This window comes from Athene cunicularia (genome assembly GCF_003259725.1).
Source record: "Athene cunicularia isolate RWA chromosome 24 unlocalized genomic scaffold, athCun1 chr24_part1, whole genome shotgun sequence".
Lineage (NCBI taxonomy): Eukaryota > Metazoa > Chordata > Aves > Strigiformes > Strigidae > Athene > Athene cunicularia.
The window spans coordinates 3,791,473-3,807,382 of NW_020799132.1; the positions used below are offsets into that span (position 1 = coordinate 3,791,473).

The 15,910-nt window shown below is 43.9% G+C and overlaps 1 protein-coding gene across 14 annotated transcripts in view; it reads right to left on the minus strand.

Moving 5' to 3' along the window:
* Positions 1-15,910, minus strand: part of LOC113488471 (GRAM domain-containing protein 1B) — a 93,762-nt gene that overhangs the window by 70,878 nt on the left and 6,974 nt on the right. For all 14 annotated transcript variants that reach the window (XR_003399933.1, XR_003399932.1, XM_026863632.1 and 11 more), the window contains exon 2: positions 9,702-9,779. Coding sequence is in view for 12 of the 14 variants with exons in the window: in XM_026863632.1 (XP_026719433.1) it covers positions 9,702-9,779 (78 nt within the window). In the remaining 2 variants the exon portion in view is untranslated. The remainder of the gene's footprint in view (positions 1-9,701; positions 9,780-15,910) is intronic.

Consider the following 15,910-nt stretch of genomic DNA (forward strand, 5'->3'; position numbering starts at 1 on the left):
AGAGACAGCTTCTCCCACCAAGAAATCAGAACCAATTAACACTTCTTCCCAGGGATACAGATGAGCTCTTACTGCGTCCAACGCTCTGCTAAACAGAGTTCGAATCTTCAGGGTGGAGAGAAGGTACAGCAAAAGAGACAGGTAAAATACAAAAGTTCCAGGGAACTCTGTAAGGTTATGTAACATTTAACTACCTCTTACATTAAGTAGTTATTCTTTGTGCGTTTCCAAACAGCATCTTACTTCCTATGGTCATGGAATGCAGCAAGAATTAAGTACGTACTTACCATCACCACGTAATTCCCCTCCTCCCCACCCCACGTTGTTTATTTTGTATTACAACTCATTTTGAATGCTTGGTATTTCCCTATTTAGACAGCCAGCTATAAAGTCTAAAGATGCACGTATTTTCCAAGGTAGCCACTGCAAAGACCTGTGTACACCAAAGAAACATAGCTCTAAAAGCACGGAAGAGGCCATGATAAAGTGTTTGTGTGTTGACTGTAAGGTTAGGAAAAAGCCGATTTGTTCAGGGACTCACACCGAGAGCAATCTGTACAACAGAGAGCAGATCTCTTCTAGAGCAGGAGTATGTTTCACTAAGCAAATCCAAAATAACTTGAATTCTCAGTTCAGATGAGCGCCCTTAGGTTTTGGGGAGAATTTCTCTGTCCTTACAGAAAAGTAAGAAGTATCCTGCATGGAGCAGCTGGCTTTTGGAAACAGCTGATGACGGCACTGTAAACAAGGGCCGGTAAAGGTCTCTGTAAGGGCAGAAGCACGCACATTCAAGCTGAAAAAAAAAGCTATTCCCAGATCCCCTTCCACCAGTCGTGGAACCTGCCAGAGTCTCAGGGGAAGCTGAGGCAGCATCACGGGTCAACAGCACTTTCTCCTCCAGCTGCAGTCTGAAGCTTCGGCAGAACCATCAGCCTCCCTCCACACTCAGCTTCCCTAAGCAAACAGCTAGAAAACCAGGCCAGCTCCAATGTAGACATATATTATAGTCCCAGATTCTCAAAAAATTGAGGTAGTAGAATTAAGAAAATGCTGAAAAAAAAATACCTTCGGTTTCTGCCCTTTAACACATGCCCATCCCACCTATCAATTTATTGGCTCAACAAGTGGGGTTTAACTTGCTTATCCCTGCAATACTTCACCTCACCTAGTCGCCTGAGCATTTATCTTCTTCTCTATGTCCACTACATGTCAAACAAGTCACTACAAGTCAGGAGACCTCACAGCATCTCCAGGATTGCCAGGTAAAACTTGAAAGCTTTGAGCTCTTATTAACAATTGAAGCAGATTAAAGCTCTAGCAGCTCAAGTGGCTGCTACCTTGAGACACCCTTCTCACTCCACTGTTGGGAATTACAAGCCCCCGTACTAACGATGGCAAAAGAGATGCTAGGTACTCCTTACAGACACCACCAGCAGCACCTCAATTGGGTAACTTGAATAGCCAACAGCAGTAGCACAAGCTGAGACGCTGTCCCCTCTTCAGCTGGAATGTCCATTCGGCATCACATTTTAGTCTTTGCTTTTTATTAAGTGGATGCAGAAGCCTCATTTCCACCTCCCAGAGTATTCTGAAGAGGGAAAAGTCCCCTTCAAACTGGCTTTCTGGCTCCAAAGGCGACAGAGAAGCTAAACAAATTCTATTAGCTGCATTCTCCCATGCTATTTGTCTTCCCTATCGTCTGTTTGCTTAGATTTACAGTTTGGGTACTGTGCAACTATGATCACCTCTTGCTTCCACTTCAACAGCACACCAGGTCCCAGACTACGACAAGGGATCCTAAGCATTGCCATATGCAAATAATATTAACAAAAGATTTCAGTAACACATGACAAACTAGATTTACAGCTATTCTATCTGAGGGGCAAAAGACGAAGAGACCTGGTTAAAGCCTGGAAAAGAAACACAGAACTCCAGAATGATTATTTTGAGATGTACTTTTTCAGCATTTGCCCAGCTGTTTCCCAAACATCCCCCTTCCCTTCACAAGGAAAAGAGATTAGAAAAAGCAGACCTGAAGAGCTGTACACAGTCCCATCACATTTTATCACCACCTTTGTTTTACCAAACTGTCTTCATCAGTCACACCCCGTACGATGGAAGCGAGGAACAATACACTTACAGATCTTTTCTTTGCAGCCACATTCACGACGTGACTCACAGGTACATCTTGGGCTGATGACATCTCAGTTAAAATGTTCCCAGCATGAGGAAAGGTGGGTTTCTCTGACAGGCAAACAAAGAGGTACTGCCTACATGGTGCGGTTTTTGGTTTGGTTTTTTTTTTTTTTGAGGAAACCCTGCACCAATTTCTAGCATCAGTTTGTTTCTACAAGCGTTATCAAGAAGAGGACAGATCGCTGGTGCAGTTAAGATTCCCAGACCCTTCAAGTCTGGGCACATGAAATAAAATTGTAAGGACAGTTATAGCCCCTAGATGTGTCCCAGGCCACCCCCCAGCTTTAAAAGGCATCCCCATCAAAAGGGATGTGTTCTACACCTGGGGAAACTCTGGCCTAGACATTTGAAGTCCGCAATACAGGTTCAATAGCAGTCACTCCCTGCATCACTGCACAAAACTGGCCACACGCTGACAGAATTCATCATCAGACTCCCCAGAAAAACCCTCTCTTCTCTGCATTTTGAAACCTCCTAGCTCTGGCCTCAAGAGGCTGCAATCAGTTAAGTTCTCTGAGACTCTCCAGTGGCCGATTTTATAGTAGGACTGACGTTTTAGTGCTGAAACAGAAGCCCACAGTAGTCTTGTCTGTCTTTATTGACCTTGCCCTTCATTTGGTCAACAATTAGACTGTTTTCAGACTATCTCAAGGGGCCCTAAAACAGGCTTAAAGCCAACACTTTCCCCCTCAGAACACCCTCCTTGCCCACATTTGGTACAAAACGGAAGGAAACACAAGCAGAACGAATCTGAATTAGTCTTCTGAACAACCAGCCTTGCCCTCAACAGCCAGTTGGCATCTCACAGCAATGGCTGCTTCAAGTCCTGGGTAGAAGACGCGAGCAGAAGAACACAGCTGGAAGCGCAAGACTTTCTGCACCACAGGCACTGCCTGACTGCAGCGCCCGTTGGTAGAGGTGGGTTAGCAACCCCTGGGTACTTGTGTGAGCAGCTTAGCTGCAGCGGGAAACCCTGTCCAAGGACCACAGGGAAACACCTTGGATTAGCTCACACTGAGCTGCAGGTACCAGGATGCTCTCCAGCATCCAGTTGGAAGCCTCACCCCCTCAGACTTGCTGTTAGCAACCCAGGGAAGGCTCCGAGGCACAGGGAATGCCTTGCTGCAAGGGGAGACCGTGCAAACTGCTCAGCAGCTGACAGCATACTGCACAAAAAAGCCTGTGACAAGGGCCAAGGAGGCTTGCGTACAGAACTGGAGATATACGGAAGGGGATGGTTAATTATAACCCATCCCAGCCTCCTACCCCCTTCTCTGCTGTTTCTTCACATGCTTGTCAAGACAGCTGCCATAATATTTTGAGAATCGGAGTGCTCCCAGAGGATACAGAGCTAATGGGGTGACCGTTACATCAGGTCTGCAAGTGAAGTGCAGTTACACAACAAACTTCTGCTCCTGGGAACAGGAAGGAAGGGTAAGGAGTCTGCCCAGTGTCTCAGAGAAGGGAAGAGAGGGACATTCAACGCCTCTTCACCTCCTCCTCATGTTCCTGAGCATCACGAGCTAGTGACGCAGCCCTGTGAGGTCTGTCAGACCTCCCCTGCAGACAGTGATACACAAGGCACACTGGGGTTTATCTAATCTTAACTAACACTGGTCCACTAGAGACAGAACTGATCAGGAAATGGTGAAGCAAGATCCAAATCCTAGTTTGTCCTGCTGTTACAGCTAGCATGAGATTGCGCCTTTTCCTGCAAAGTTACATCACTGATCTGGATGGAGGGTCTCACACTACAAGCTCTGTCTCAGCTAACTGGTTTTAGAAGGGAAATAGGAAGGTATCATTTTGCCATGACAGCTTGGGACTGGGCCAAATTGTATAAATTATTTCTTTTCAGTGATGGTGGGGATTCACACAACCTGCTTATCGTCTGCACAAGAACTACCCACGATACCAATGCAGCTGTCTCACGAGTGGTAATCAGCTAATGCCCAGAAGCATGATATTTGACTGCATTGCTAGAGATAGAATAAAATTACCCTGTTCTCAAGTTTGCTCTGAACTCTTCAAAGCTCCAGGCTCCCATGCACTGAGCAACCACCGAGTGCAGGAAAAGGCACAAGAAAGTTGATTAATCCTGTCAGGTCTCCTCCTTGTCTCTGGCCCCAGCAAGACAAACAGAGGAGAGGTATCTGTCTCCCCATAGCCCTCACAGTCACAGAGGAGAGAACAACAGGAACAACCCCCCCTTGCTTCCAAGTGCTCTCAACTCAGTCTCCTTAAAATAAAAGGAGAAGAGACTGCAAGTGTAGCACAATTTTGCTGAATCAAATCCAATAGTGACTTTCTACAAAAAGAACAGCCTTACCTCCACTGACAGCAGAACAGAGGCATACTCTGCAGTTAACAACAGCCCATCTTCAAGAGAAAAAAACAATGTTGGCATATGGGGAACAGAGCGGGTGGTACTTCCTTTCACAGTAACTGCTGTAGTAGCCAACAGTAGCCAACCTGGCAACCCAAATGGAAGAGCTGATCTTAAACTGCTCTTATCTTCTACAGCAAGGAATCAATGCTGGGGCTTGGGAAGCAGCAGGATCCAGAAGGTAAGAAGGGAAAAAGGATACTAGCTCTGAATCTAAATATTAACCACCTTTCCTATGTGACAAAATGAGACTTGTGCCATTCTGGTTAAACTTTCTATTTAAGTCCAACTGACTTGGAGTTTGGAGCTAGATCCAAATCCAAACTCACTGTAGAGTTATTGCAAAAGCATGAGGGTTCTGGTCTGGGACTCTCTGAGAGCTCATTAGCCTCTAAATCTCCACAACAAGATCTTTAGCACCACTTTGGAAAACCTCCATAAAGATGATGCAGCAGGCATCCGTATGTGATGGATAAAAGCTACTCAAAGGGTCATAATAGTAGTCAAGCCTCCCTACCGAGGACTCAAAATTCAGGCATCCCTTAGAGCTAGCACTGTTGGAAAGCACAGTTCAGCTAGTCTTCCCAAATTTTACACTCACGCTAGGACTGGCTTCTACTTAATCATCACCTTTAAAACAGCATCCACGCACTCTTACTCCTTTTCTCCTGAATAACGCAGGAGGCCTGCACCGTGCCACGCAGCTGGCTGGCACGGTGAGCTATTGCCCTCTGTCCCTTGCAGAATCACATCCAGACACACAAACAAGGGTCTCTGTTAGCCCCCACCCTCCCCTTTCAAGAACAGGCCATGTTTTACTTTCAGTTCTCACCTCTTCAGCTGCCCCAAGCAATGGAAAAAACCTTCCCCTCTCCCCGAAGCTGCAGAGGTAGCAATCTTCGCTGTGCCTCCACTTGCAGGAACAGGCACAGTACGTTAGTGGCAACTTTTGTACCAAGGGGAAAGGGACACAGGCTAGGAAGATGCCGCATAAGCAAGCCCTGGGTACACTGATAAAGTACGGCATTTTCCCTGACCTCTCACACATACCCCAAGGATGTCATTTTGGCACGTTTTCAAAGCCTGGCCTCTTTTCTGATCTTTACACAAGTTCCTGAGAACCCAAGCAGCCGACAGAATTTCTTAAGACTTATCTGTATCTTAAGCTGTTCCTTAATTTCCTTGCAAGCTCTCTATTGTGAGTGGTGATCTCTTATTTGGGAAACCCTTACTAGCCTACACAAAGGACAAAGCAGCCCTGCAGCCCTGGAACTAGCCAAATAAGGTACTGCCCAGCGTAAGGGACTAAGTAAGCTTCAGCCAAGATACAGGACAAACTCAGGTATCTTAAAATTAATTGCTCTTCCCATTTCCTCCATTTTGATATGATCTCTAATGTAAATAATTTTTATTTACATTTAGCTTTTAATGTAAATAATTTTTATATGACCTCTTGTTAACTGCCACTCAATTCTCTCCCCTCATTTCCCTGTAGCTTATTGCTTTCTATTCTTGTACTTTCCATGCTTCCCCCTCTAACAGTTTGACTCCTCCTTAGACTCAGCACAAGTCTAAGGACTGATTTCTCCTCTAGTTCAGTAGCTTAACTTTTAATTAAAACATAGTCTGCATCCTAAACCTGATGGGTGCCTCCGTGTCAGAACAAAGAATAAGTCCTCAGATAAAGCAGAAGGCAAGCTCATGAACTTGGACTTAATCTAGATGAAAGCTCAAGGTAATTCATACATAACCTTGCCTCGTTATAGTGATTCTGGAGGTTGTTGTGTGCACACATCTCACCCGAGTCTGTCTCCATCCCAACCTTACTCACCCTCTTAATTACTTTAAGATAAACTGCTACTGTGAGCAGTTACTTGAACACTCGGAAACTAAGCTCTGCCTATCTTTGTACTTACACAGTTGTGGTGCCTTCAGTATCTGAGCAACTCAGACTTAATCCACCCCCTCTACTTTCTTGGGGAGTAAAAAAAGAAATTCTTATTTCTTAAATAGCTCAAACTCACCCAGGCAACCAGAGAGCAAGGAACTAAGCCCTAAGTGCATAAACCTGACTCTTCCTAGCCCACCCCACTAACTTCTCCTTTCCGTGGCTCTAAAAATATCTGTAAAGCACATAGCTACCCCAAGACAAAATCAGATCTGTATAGACTCCCTCTCAGCATAAGCCAGGCATGACAGACACATGACAACTTACACGACTCTGCGGAAGGAAAGCTTCTTCCTCAGAGAAGACACGCGCAGATGGCAGACCTGCCTCACTGCTGTGCCGCAGGACACCTTTTCAGGGTACGGGTTCTGCACCATGGCAGTACTTCACAAGGCACAAGCCAACAGCAGTGCTCACACCTCAAAAAAAAGAATTGCTACGGAGCACCAAATGCATGTGCCGGCAGCAGGACAAAATTCTCAGTCTTCTCTGGAAAGACCCGAGGGTTGGAGTACAGTCCTTGGAAGTCTGTCACGGAGAAATTAACTCCACTCGCAGCACCCTCTGGTACCATCTTTTACAGGAAGAGCAGGCATGCAGTTAAGATCTTGGCTATGCTTAGTCCAGATTTCAGCCTTCTTCAGCTATGTATTCCTCTGGTTTTTTTTTTATCCCAGAGTCAACCTAGCAACGCAGCATCCCTTTACTTTTGGCTGGGGTAGCTTCTTTCAGCACTTTCCCAGATGCTCTGAGAATGGTGCAGATCCTCGCTTGCTCTCTGCTCTAATCCTTCAAGAGCAGCACAGGCTCCTTCTGCCCGTGATATCAGAGGCAGCATGCCAAGAGCAGGTGCACCTTTCGGTACATACCACATGGTTTCTTGCTCTGCCCTCTTCTGCCCTGCTCTGCTCAGCTTTTCTCACAACTTACAGGGACTGCTGAAACCCTGGGTGGTTGTGGTTTTGTTTGGCTTGTGGGGGGGTTAAGAGCTGCTGTACAACAGTCAGTTGAAGTGAAAAGAGCTGCCTGTAGCTCTAACGGAAGCAGAGCTCCAAACCTGCAGGTGGAGGACTCTTGTTAGTGGTCGAAAATGCCATCACAAGAGCAGTAAAACTGATCCTCCTCATTCAGTTTTCAAGAGTCGAGCGGATTCAAGACAGCTCGGAGACAGCCTTCAGCTTCATTAACAGGAATAGTAAATAGCAAGCTCTCAGAGGTTTCGTTAGCCTTGACACTAATTCATGTCCAGCTTCACACCTTACGTGAGACTCAATATGTGTTTGAGTTATTTTTTGGTTAAGTTTCATGAGCACAATTGTGCCGCCAGTCATCTAAAGGAAGACTATACCAGTGGAACTTGATGCAATTACCTTAGCAAAGGTGAAAGAAAAAACAGTGGCAAAGGCAATTTCCTAGCACTTGTGTGGCTCGTTTTAGGATCAGGATCCCCCATAAAACGGAAATGACTTGTAATTAAATCTAGGCAGCAGGAATGTTGGAGGTCTCCCATAAGAGAGGTCAGCAGGCTCAACACCACCCTGGCTTTGCATAAATAGGTCTGAGATCGGATTGTGTTGCACCTAAAACATGTCCCTTCCAGCCAGAAAGATACTCTAGCACCAGCACAAAGGTTCCAGTTTAGTCTGTATCCGAAACAGGCAGCACTTGCAAACGATCCCCACTTCTTGCTCTGCTCAAATCCTCCATCTGAGTATTAACGAAGCCTATCCCCGTTTAACCTACAAAATCCCAGATCAGGTGGTGTAACAGCATGCATTGCACAGAGGAAGCCCAGGTATGACCTAAGCACCCATCTATCTTGCCATCAGATTCTTTATTTCCTTGTTGCAAACACCATTCCCCACTAGTCAATGGCACTAGGCTCCGCAGCACCAGAGACACTCATAATTGGAGGGAAACGGATGGAGGAAAAGGTTAGCTGCTACAACTACCAACTGCTATTTCTGAGCCAAACTCTCCTGGGATGTTAGGTAGCTCCTCCAGGGTCAGGATGTTCTCTCAAGTGAGTCAATTCCTCAGATGCCTACTCAGCTGCTACTCAGTTCTTACTCAGTCCATTAGCCTTCAACATCATAGCAGGGAATCTGATTTCAGTAGGCATTTGCCCTACTACACAGTTAGTAAGAAAGCCCTTTGACCTCAGAGACAGCTTATGTAAAACAACAGAGTGAAACAATGCCCTGAGGGACCACGCCCTGATACAAACATGCCGAGTAGAAGACACCACATTGAGATGCTTCTTGTAATCCTCAACACAGGAGCGCAGAGGAAGCAGTTCCCAAATTCAGCATACGCCCTCCTGTGGGCTCACTACTACCCCTAGTCACAGGATCAGGTAGTAAGATGCAACGTAACTCCACTGTGCAATGCAACAACAAAGTAAAGGGAATTTCAGAAACCAAAGCCCAGATGTAGCACAAGGATGTTAGTAGGGAAACAAACCCGCTGAAGTCGGCCTGGGATAGAAAGGTGGTAGTAGCGCAGTAGTTCACGCACAGCAGAAAATGAAGCAGATTCAGACTCAAGAGATGAACTACAAGATCCAGCAAAACTCTTAATCACATGGCTCTGAGCAATGCAACAATAATAAATCACGGACAAAAATAAGCATTCATTTTTCAACAGCTTTTGTGCCAATGCTGCAATTTGAATCCGTTATTAATCAACCCCAAGTACAAGAAACTTAAGTCGCTTCTGGAACTTCACACAGCAGTTCTCACTCTGCTGCTACACGAGACCTAGATACCTCGGGACTGTCACAGCACATCAGAAGTGAAATACAAAAGCCAAGCACAATATTGTCTTTGCTGAGGGCAAGAACCACATAGAAAGTCTCATTCGTGCGTTTTTAAGCATCAGAGCTGCTAATCATCAGTAGACAGCAAGCCTGATGATGCTGTCTATGCCAGCTACAGTTCTGGGGAACGTCTCAAAAGAAAACGCAGGTTACTTCAGAAGTTGGATTCATTTGTCCCACAGGGTCTACTTTTAAGGAGATGAAAAGCACATCCTTTTAGACATTGATAAGACCAAGGTAAATCACGTTTAACAACTCCGAGAAAAACAGAAAAATAAGGACCCCAACCAGGCCAGCCAATGTAAGGTCACTGAGTGATTCTAGGCACTCCTCCAGGTCAGCTGCAGACTTACCTGTCCTCACGCACACGAGGGCTCAGGAATCGGGAGGAGTCATCATCATGACTGCTCTGCTGGCTGCTCTGCTGGCTGCTGGAACACCGGACAAGAAAACAGAAGTAATTAGAGAGATTTGCATAAGCCCCTATGAAAGACCCTGGTTTAAAGACAGAACAACGTGAGGTTCACACTTCGTATTTGGGGGTGCAAAGGAAAAACAGAAGGAAGTTAACACCCGATTCACAGCAGGCATGACAGGTTTGAAGCCTCTTAACCTTAGTGACACTTTCCTAAGAACTTTGCAACATACCGAAGTGACCTGGCACATTGCCTAAACAGCAGTTCAACCGAACTCTTAAACTAACGATGAAGTGGCCAACACTACATTTCTGGTGGAGAGTTGCACGCTGAGCCCACAAGATGTCACTCTCCCCCTTTAAATGAGTGTTTGGGGGGGCGATTCCCCCTCTTCCCCGTCCCCCGTCCATCCATCGTATGGAGTTTGCCTTTACTACCTTCTAGCAGCCTCCACCTGCTCCAGGGACTCATCAGGGTTCCTGCTTCTCATTTCTACAGCTTCATTTCTTTGCGAAACCTAGTAGATCGATGTAATTCTGCCTTCAGGTAAGACTGCTGCCGGAGGAGCGGATGATGCTAGGCTAGCTTTAATCTGCTCCGACCGGGTACCACTGCCTGGGGAGTCATGGCAACGCCGGCTTTAGCACGACGGCTCGGTCTCACACCTGGGACACCGGCAGTGCTAAAAAATCCCGTGGCTTCACTGTTGGTAGGATAAAGCGTTCAAATAAAACCAGTTCAGGTGTACACACACATGCTTGCAGTCGCAGCTTCTACTGCACTGCACACAGATTGGCACGTCACATCGCCCAAGGCACAGAAATAAGAATACAGGATCAAAAAAGACCAATTGCACACTTCGATTCCAAAGAGGAATACTACTCAGCCAGTAACATCTGTTTTGGGGGGAAAAACCACAGTAGCCAAACGTTGCAACAGGATTCTTTCATGCAGTCTACCAGGTTTTGGTTTGTTTTTTTGTTTTTTTTGTTTTTTACCTGGCCTGGACCTTTTTAGCCACTATAGGAAAACAGTTGCTTCTGCTGTTCAAAAAGCATTCTGTAACTTCTCTTTCCATTTCAGCAATACTCTCTCCCTCTTGAATTTCTCAACCGAACACGAACAGAAATATTTTTTCTCCTCTCTAGATGTACTCTGTTTGCATAAAGAAATTATAGCTATTCTTACCTATACATACAGCTTTACAACTCAAGAAAGGTAACTAGTCTATTGACTTGAAGAACTTAAGTCCCATGCAAAGAAAAGTATTACTCTACAGTCTATTAGCAGAGGAAGTACTTGAAAAAGTTTATGAATTTATCTATAATCTTGTCTTCCTGCTTTCAAGGAGTAAGAAAATCCTTCAACATAACCATTCTTCTTTTTGTTCTTAAAAATAAATAATAATAATGGGGGGAGGGAGTACTTTCTCTTCCCCCTTGAGATAAGTGTTCTTGCCAAAGAGGTTTGAAGTTTCCTCTGCAAACAAAAAAGCCAATGAGTCTTTCATCTACTACTTTCATCAACCACCTTGATTTTGACCAGCTGCTTCTGTGAGATCAAGACTCCATCTTACTGAACATGACCTTTTTGGAAAAACAAAAGCTGTCTGGGGGACCCGCTTAGCATTTGAGAGTCATCACACACCTGGCACCATCCACTCTTTTTGCTCTGTTCAGAACACGAGGCAGAAAACTGTTCCTTACTGTTAACATCAAGGAGAGAGGCTGAAGCTTTCCGAAGAAAGCAGTTAGTGATCGGTATTAATGAAAACCTCCAACAAATATAGAACTTATCCTTTGAGGTTGGACATACCAACCCACAAGACTCATGCAATATTCATGAATTTCAGCTACAGATTTAATTTATGCACACTGGATGGAAGTCACAGGCATGCATCTTGTGTGGGCATATCCACACAATCCCAGAGCACACTTTGCTTGTTTCCCCCTTGCACAGTATATAGTTTTGCCATCAGAGCCCAAGACAGGTAAACATTTTTGCACAAGCCTCTCAGCAAGGGGACAGATTTAATTTTCTGCTCCCCACACCCACATACTTAGTCATTCATAAGCATCTCGATGTAGAGAGTACAATCAGAGAGTAAGAATTCTACATTAGCTTCAAGCTCCAAATCAACAGCTGGATAGGAACAATATACCCCCAAAAAAACAAAGAAACATCCGTCCTCTGAGTTTAATTATGGCCCAGTGAACTGGTTTGGAAAGAGCGCAAAAGGAACCACCCTTTCCCTCCTAATTCAAAGGAATGATCATCCTTTTGATATGAGAAAGCATGGCAGGGACTATTTCTACAACCACTTGTTTCTTCATAAAACACCCCCCCAAAAAAACTTTGCCATTTCTTTCAGATCAAGCAGATAGAACTGAACTTACCAAAGGAGAATTCACAATGTATCACAGCCCAACAATAACCCCTGCAATTCTGGTAATCCCATGTAAAAATTTACTTTCGGACAGCTACAGAAGATGAACCTTAGACCTTCCCGTGCTAACCCACCCATCATTAAATTTCTCGCTCAGAAAGTCCTTCAAATCAAGGTTTAAAGTTTAATGGAATCCAGATATTGCAACACACTGCAACACAGCACCTTACCGCCTTGTCACTAGGGAACGCGGAGTTACAAGCAATGAAATAAACTCAGAGCAAGAGACAGAAATTAGTTTTTATCCAGTGTCTTTCTGGCGGTATTCAACAGGAGCTGTATTTCACTAAACCAGGGGTTTTGCCTAGGGGCTTGTCTTTGTGAAAAGCTCAAGCTTTTGCAAATAATTTCAACATTCTGAGCATAAAGAATTTAACAGCTGCACTGTCTAAACAGAGCATTTGAAGTGCAGAGCCTACTGGTTTATTATGCTTTTGAGTCCATTTTAAGTTGATCTCCTTTTAATATGACAGTGTTCCTTTGAGATGGTGGAACAACAAGCTACTGTGGTGGTACTGGAGAGATCATGAGGAGATAAGAAAGGTAGGATTTGTACTGAAGAGTAATCTGGGGGGAAGCTTTTAGATTGTCAGGTCAGTTTTGTATCTACAGAGAAGGCCAAAAGCTGGGAAAAAAAAAGCTCAGGAAATCATCAAAACAAGCTGATCTCATCCCAAAAGCTCAGCAATGATAAACCTGAATTTGGACAAAGCTTAAAACTTGGGGTACACAGACCCAATGTGCCCCTTTCTTTTATTTCCAAGAATCTAAAAATTACTTTAAGACTTACACCCTGCGTTTTTTCCTCAATTCTCATGCAAACATTCAGACTCATAACATTACTCAGTACTTTAGGAACTGAAGAAGAGGTTAAATACAGATTAACCATGCCTTTTAACGATTAAATCTTTGAAGAGCCTTCTTCCACTGCTCCTCCACGTCACTGCTCCCAAGCAATTTACCCAGGCACCCCAAGTACAAAAGGAACATTTTTCTGACTGAAAACTAGGTTTTCTGATCACGCACACCTCAGTTTGTATCTGGAAACTTCAAAAAGAAATAAAAAATCAATTCTGCACTATTCGCAAGACTTCAGTATACTGAAGAAAAAATAAAGAGTAAATTTTGCAGTGGAAGAAGCTCTACATTGTTTGAGCAACAGTATGTCTTGGTAGGTGTATGAAGAAAAACAGATCCTCAAACGTCTTCAAAATCAAATTTGTATTCAATGTTCTATTTCTGACTTTCTTAACAATATCAGCTCAGTTGCCAGTTCGTCTTCCCAACGCATCAGAACACCCAACCACCGTTCTATAGAAGAAATACGTTCCTGAGAATCGTGTTGTTACCTTTCTTTACTACTATCTGTAATTTAAGTCTTAATTTTTATTGAATTTGTGACCTATGTACACACATATACTTAGATGAACATGCAAGGCGCTTACACAGAATAATCATCTTTTCCAAATCTTGCCAGAAGTGAATGTAAGCAGACTGCGGGTACTAAAAAGTGCAAAATTTGCTTTTTTTTGTCTTAAATATTTAAAGATTCCTCTCACACTCGGTCTTGGAAAGTTATGAGCTATAAAGTAGATTTTGTATTACTCCTACCCTTCTACTTTTTTTAATGTCTCATTTTATTCTGAGATTTCAGTCTCTGATTTATAAGGCAGGGCTAAGATCACTTATTTTATGCATGAATAGGCTGTTGAAGCTAAGCAAGTCTTCTAATAGAGAGGGCATTTGTCCAGATTTCACAAAGTTCAGACACTCAGGTCAGTATTTTCACAGCAGGAGTCTTCCAGGATTTCTATCCCCTCAAGATGTGGGTGATAAACCCACCACACTTTTATACGTGCAGGTGTGTTTGGCAGATTTTTATTCAGAGGAATTCTTTTCAACAGCACTGGATGAATGGAGCAAGCAACAAAATGGGAAAGAAATGTCTGGAAGACAGAATCAGTTAATTATTCATAAAATTCCGTGGCCTTCAGAAGGGTATTGTTATCCACAGCTATTAGTAAAATTTTCAAGTCTGAACTGAGGTGAATATTTTGTATTAATTTTAATTAACCCTCATATTCAGAAGGGTTTGGGTTCATTATTAAGCTTTACTTAAAAAAATAATAGACAACTGACAGTCAGGTATACGTATATTCTACAATTGCTTCCAGCAACTGTGGCAAGAGTTTTTGGAACTAAAAGCTACTGTTTATGAACGCTCACAAGACACGCGTATTTTGATCAACGCAGATTTGGAAACTAACTAAAAGATATGCAGATTATAACCAGTGCAACAATTAAATTGCATCAAGGTTTCTGTTAAACTTGACAAAGCTTTCTGGCTGTTTGAACAACTGCAGGGTTCTTTTCATCCTCGCAGCTACAAGCACAAAGACTTCAATCTACCTGCCTTAAAATAGATCACAAACATCACCAGGATGTCTGAAGAACTGCCACCAGAAAAAGACAAGGAACGCCAATATCCGGAGTTATGGTTACTTCCAAGCTGGCAAAGGAACTGAACACATCATGCTTTTGAAATGGTATTTTTATAATTGTTGTTGTATTTTCGGCAGCCAGAACTTAATTCGAAGTATTTGTAATGAAAATGGAATATTTTAGACAGTGAATTCCATGATGTGCAAAATCTTAATTTGAAAACTCTTCTGCTAAGTGTTCTTGCTCGTCTTTGCTTGGCAACATCAACAGAGTAGAATAAAACTAGATTGAATTTCAAGCCTCAGGTGTGTCAGAAGAAAAGGTCCCTCTGAACGTTTTCCCACAAGGGCTTTAGGAGCTTGTCAGACTAAACAGCAATTTTGTCTTTCAACCCTCTTGCTCTACTCACCCTTCCCAGAACGTAGCCCCCCTCCTATCTCTCATGAAACAGCAGAAGCAAACCTCCCGGTCCCAGCTGCCTAACAGCACCTCATCATCCTTGTCAAATTAAATTCCTGTCATCAAAAGCACAGTGTTACTATGGTTGCAGGGATACATAAATGACTGCCATTAGAAATGTCAAGGAACTGTCAGGTGGAGGGGAAGGAGAATGAAGGATAAGGGACATGAACGAGAAGTCTCTGACCTAAGTTCCAGGGGGCATCAGTCTCCCTCATCAAGAAGGGCTGTCCTTTGGTAGACCCAAAGCTTTATCTAGGAGTTAAAATCCAAAGCACCTTCAGTAATACGGCTCTCCCGCAAGTGCTGCAAGTTCACACTCTCAGCATACAAGTGTAAAGTTGTCAGGGGAAACATATCCTTAACACTGAAGGCAGCGAGCTAACGTCAAGGCTTTATTGAAAAAGTTAAGGAAGATTTATGTTCAGCGAACTCTAATTGCTGAACTGATACCGAGTCCTATGGGAGGCAGGTACCACAACATCTAAGAATCGCAGCAGCCTTTCTGCTTATACAGCCCTACTCCATCTCAGGACTGACTCTGAAGGAGGTTTGGGGTTGTTTGGGTTGGTTTTTTTTCCCTCCAAGAAATAGGTGGCAAGCACCCTGCCTCTGTGCACATTTCACTGAAGTAGAAATGGGGATATGCAGAGGCAAGAGGAAAATTTGTACCCAAGCTCATGCAGTCAATCAGGGCCACAAATGGAAGGCAGAGCTGGAAGGTGCAATTTCAAGTGTCTTTTTAACCTAAACTTAAAATACGCACTACCTGGAGCCTAACGTACTGCTAGCATTCCCC